The 3,363-nt window shown below is 36.6% G+C and overlaps 1 protein-coding gene across 1 annotated transcript; it reads right to left on the reverse strand.

The window, feature by feature from the left end:
• Positions 1–347: 347 nt before the first annotated feature.
• HS3ST1 (heparan sulfate-glucosamine 3-sulfotransferase 1) lies at positions 348–3,018 on the reverse strand. The gene has a single exon (XM_005415412.2). The coding sequence runs from the start codon at positions 2,868–2,870 to the stop codon at positions 1,908–1,910; it is 963 nt and encodes a 320-aa protein (XP_005415469.1). The 5' UTR covers positions 2,871–3,018; the 3' UTR covers positions 348–1,907.
• Positions 3,019–3,363: the final 345 nt, after the last annotated feature.

Consider the following 3,363-nt stretch of genomic DNA (forward strand, 5'->3'; position numbering starts at 1 on the left):
AAGGTAATGGGGTAAGTGTAGGAAAAAATACTGCCCCACCTTACACAAAATCCCCTGAATTTCTCTCTTCTAAAACTTTAATAGAAACATGATGGCACTATGATTCTCTTGTTTTTGGCATCTGCCTCATGTAAGATTTGACATTATTGCCACCCTCCTTGTCGTATATCCTGGGTCAGCAGTGAACCATTCCGACACAACCCAGCAGCAAACAACTTTCATATCAATAGCAACAGGCTGCAGCTAAGCTCTTAAGCAACATTTAGCTGAAATCTAAACTGGCGTTGAATCTTAAATTCTGGTCTTCCAAACTAGAAACTGAAGAAAAAAAAAACAGAAAGGAAAAATGCAATTCAGAAAATATTTTATTGAGTACAATACCATTTCATTGTAGGCTTTATAAAACACCGCCAACCTCTCTGAGGTTGAATACAGCTTGGGCAGGTGCACAAGGAGTGGGAGAGAGAGGGACAGCATCTGCAAATCTTCATGCAAAAGGCATAATATGGGATATTTGCATCCAGATGATACCTTGTTATAGTGCCCAAGTTTGCACTAGCTCACCAGAAAAAAATGAATGAATCTACATTTAAATTTTATAAAGGATTGTAACAATCAGCTACTGGGTGTTGCCATTGCACATTCAACAACTAAACTTAAGATCATGAAATAGAAATGTGAGAAGTCTTGTGTGGAAACTGGATTAACTCTAACTCCAGAAACTGATGGTTAACAAGACATCATAACCACTGTAAATAAGAGCAACTGCAGTTTTTACCAATGTACTAACATCTAACTTCCATTTTTAGCAGATGGAAAACAAGGCAAATTCCTGGAATTTGGGTTAATCCCACAACATACATCTAATCAAGACCTGGCATCCTAGTTCTTGGAAGGAGATTAAACAAACCATAGTCCATAGGCAATTTTCAGTTGCATGAAGCAACTGAAAACTCATAGAAAGCAGCCTTAAGTAGGGGACAAATGTGGAAATATTTATATGAATGAAGTTGCTGCTTACTGGAATGTAGACCAACTAATTTTTCTGGTGTGTTTATTTTCAGTGATGGTAAAGCATTAATGTGCTATGAAATGTAGGAACAGTCAAAAGCAGCCTTGAAAAAGTCTCTATATTGCTTAAATTCTCTCAACCATACTCTTTATGAAGTATGCATACATTCAGAGACTGGAAGTTTTCAGGTTGACCATATTTCTACAGCTTACTGTATTTTATGAGCTGGTCCCCACAGAATCTTTAAAAATCTGCCATGAAACCTGCACTGTACTGCCAAAGAATTGAGGAGCACTTGTTATAACAGTGAATATGAACGTTAAGTATAGCAGTTAATATATCAAATTACACAGAGACTTCCCTTGTCCTTTGGGTGTGCATTTCCCAACATGTGCAAGTACCACCACTTTGACAGGAAATAATTTCATAAAGCAGGATTGAACAATTTGTTAGCTACAACAGTATTTTCAAATGGAAAAGAAATGATTAATCCACACCTTAAACTAAGAAAAAGTGAAAGGTAAAATTTAGCATATTCATTAGCAATTAGAGAAAATAGTTCAGGAAGGCCAAGTATTCAAATAATTCAGAAATGTTCTGTCGAAATGAATTTCTTATTTATTTAAAAAGACAACACATTCTCAAGAGAGCACCTTCTGCAATGAAATAATTTAGTTTCTTCATATAGACACATCATACACAATGTTAACAACCATGAAAAACAATACAAAATGCTTTCAAATTTAACAAGTAGAAAAATATAACTAGTATATATGGCAATTGTGAATCTAATACTGTACAGAAGTATTTATGGATTTTACAAATAAATAATAGCTTAAATGCCCTTTTAAAATCTTCTAAATGTACACTGGAACATAGGTTCTGAAGCTTACCACTAACTTGCCACAAATGTGTGCCAGTCAAATGTTCTGCCCACAAGCTCAAAAAACTTCTTGTTGGGTTCATGGAAATATTCCTGCAGTTTCTCGAGTAACCGGGTGTCCACTTGTGGGTGTGCTCGTCCTTTGGACTCGTGTAAACAGCGCTCTCTACCACTGTCCCTCAGGCAGTAGAACCCCTTAGTTTTATTGAAATAGAAGTTTGAAGCATTTATCTGCGGTGATAACTTCAGAAATCTCTCTACCTTTTCTATTTCTGGAAAGGGATCTTTGATTAGTCTATCCCCATCTACAATGTGGATATGATCAAGAGGAAAATACTTCAGCCAGTTCTGCATGTGAATGTAGTATAAGCTTCTGTTTATTGCCTTGTAGTCCACATTGAGTTCACCATTTTTTATCAGGAATTGCTCAATGGATGGGTACGGCTTGTGCTTCTGCATGTGGTTGTAGAACACTTGGGTATAATCTGACAGTACTCTCTCACTTGGGTCTCTTAAAATAAGGAGTAGCCTCATAGATTGGTTCATGTTATAAACTCTTTCAGGCACTTTAGGTGATGTGAAATACGCTGGAGTTTTTTCCACGGTGATCTGATGGGGATACGAGAATGGCATTTGATTAATATACCACTGCAATCCATTCCTGTAATGATCTTCCCAGTCAAAGAAGTGAACTTCACTTTCTGCTGCTGCAATATCTGGATGGAGACTCAACATCTCTAACAAAGCTCTTGTTCCACCTTTTCTCACTCCAATAATAATAGTCTGTGGCAGCTGCTGACATGATCCATTAGAATAAATGTTTTCCTTGAAGTCATTTTTCTGAGATGTTTTCTTTAAAAGCTCTCTCTGAACAGACGGAGAAGAAGCCTCAGCATTTGAATTTATAGCTGGTCTGGAAGGCACTATCTGAGGTTGAACAATAAGCAACACAGCCCCCAGCAGAAAAGCTGCCATGACAGAAGTTCTTAGTCTGGTTTCACTCAAGCGGGTGGTAGGGCATAGAGCGATTTCCACCAAGAACAACCCTTAAAAGTGGTTTTTGTTTTGCTGAGCAAATGTGTTTTTCTCAAGCAAAAACTTCGCTGAAAGAGGGAAAAGAAAAAGCATATTATTTTATATCCAGCCACACTGCAAATATCCTTTTCTTTTCAAAGCTGAACAAACTTTAGCTCTCCCAACTCCAGGCTCATAGATAATTTAGTGTAATTAAAGTTTTTAAGACAGGCATATGCAACAATACCATAAGAAAATTATTTCCTGACATCAGGAGACATGAATATTATGAATCTTTCATTTGCACACAGGGTATTATTAGTTATTATTTTTTTAAAATCTGATTTCCTTGGAGTTGAACCACAATCAAAAAAGAATTGTTTTTTTAGTCTACAAGAATAGGTTTGTCTTAGAAACAAAACATAAAAAGGAAAAGGTGTGAAGGGGACCAAAA

This window comes from Geospiza fortis, unplaced genomic scaffold (assembly GCF_000277835.1).
Source record: "Geospiza fortis unplaced genomic scaffold, GeoFor_1.0 scaffold40, whole genome shotgun sequence".
Taxonomy (NCBI): Eukaryota; Metazoa; Chordata; class Aves; order Passeriformes; family Thraupidae; genus Geospiza; species Geospiza fortis.

Coding starts and splice junctions, on each gene's coding strand:
- HS3ST1 (XM_005415412.2), bottom strand. CDS start 2,870: ATGGCAGCTTTTCTGCTGGGGGCTGTGTTGCTTATTGTTCAACCTCAG.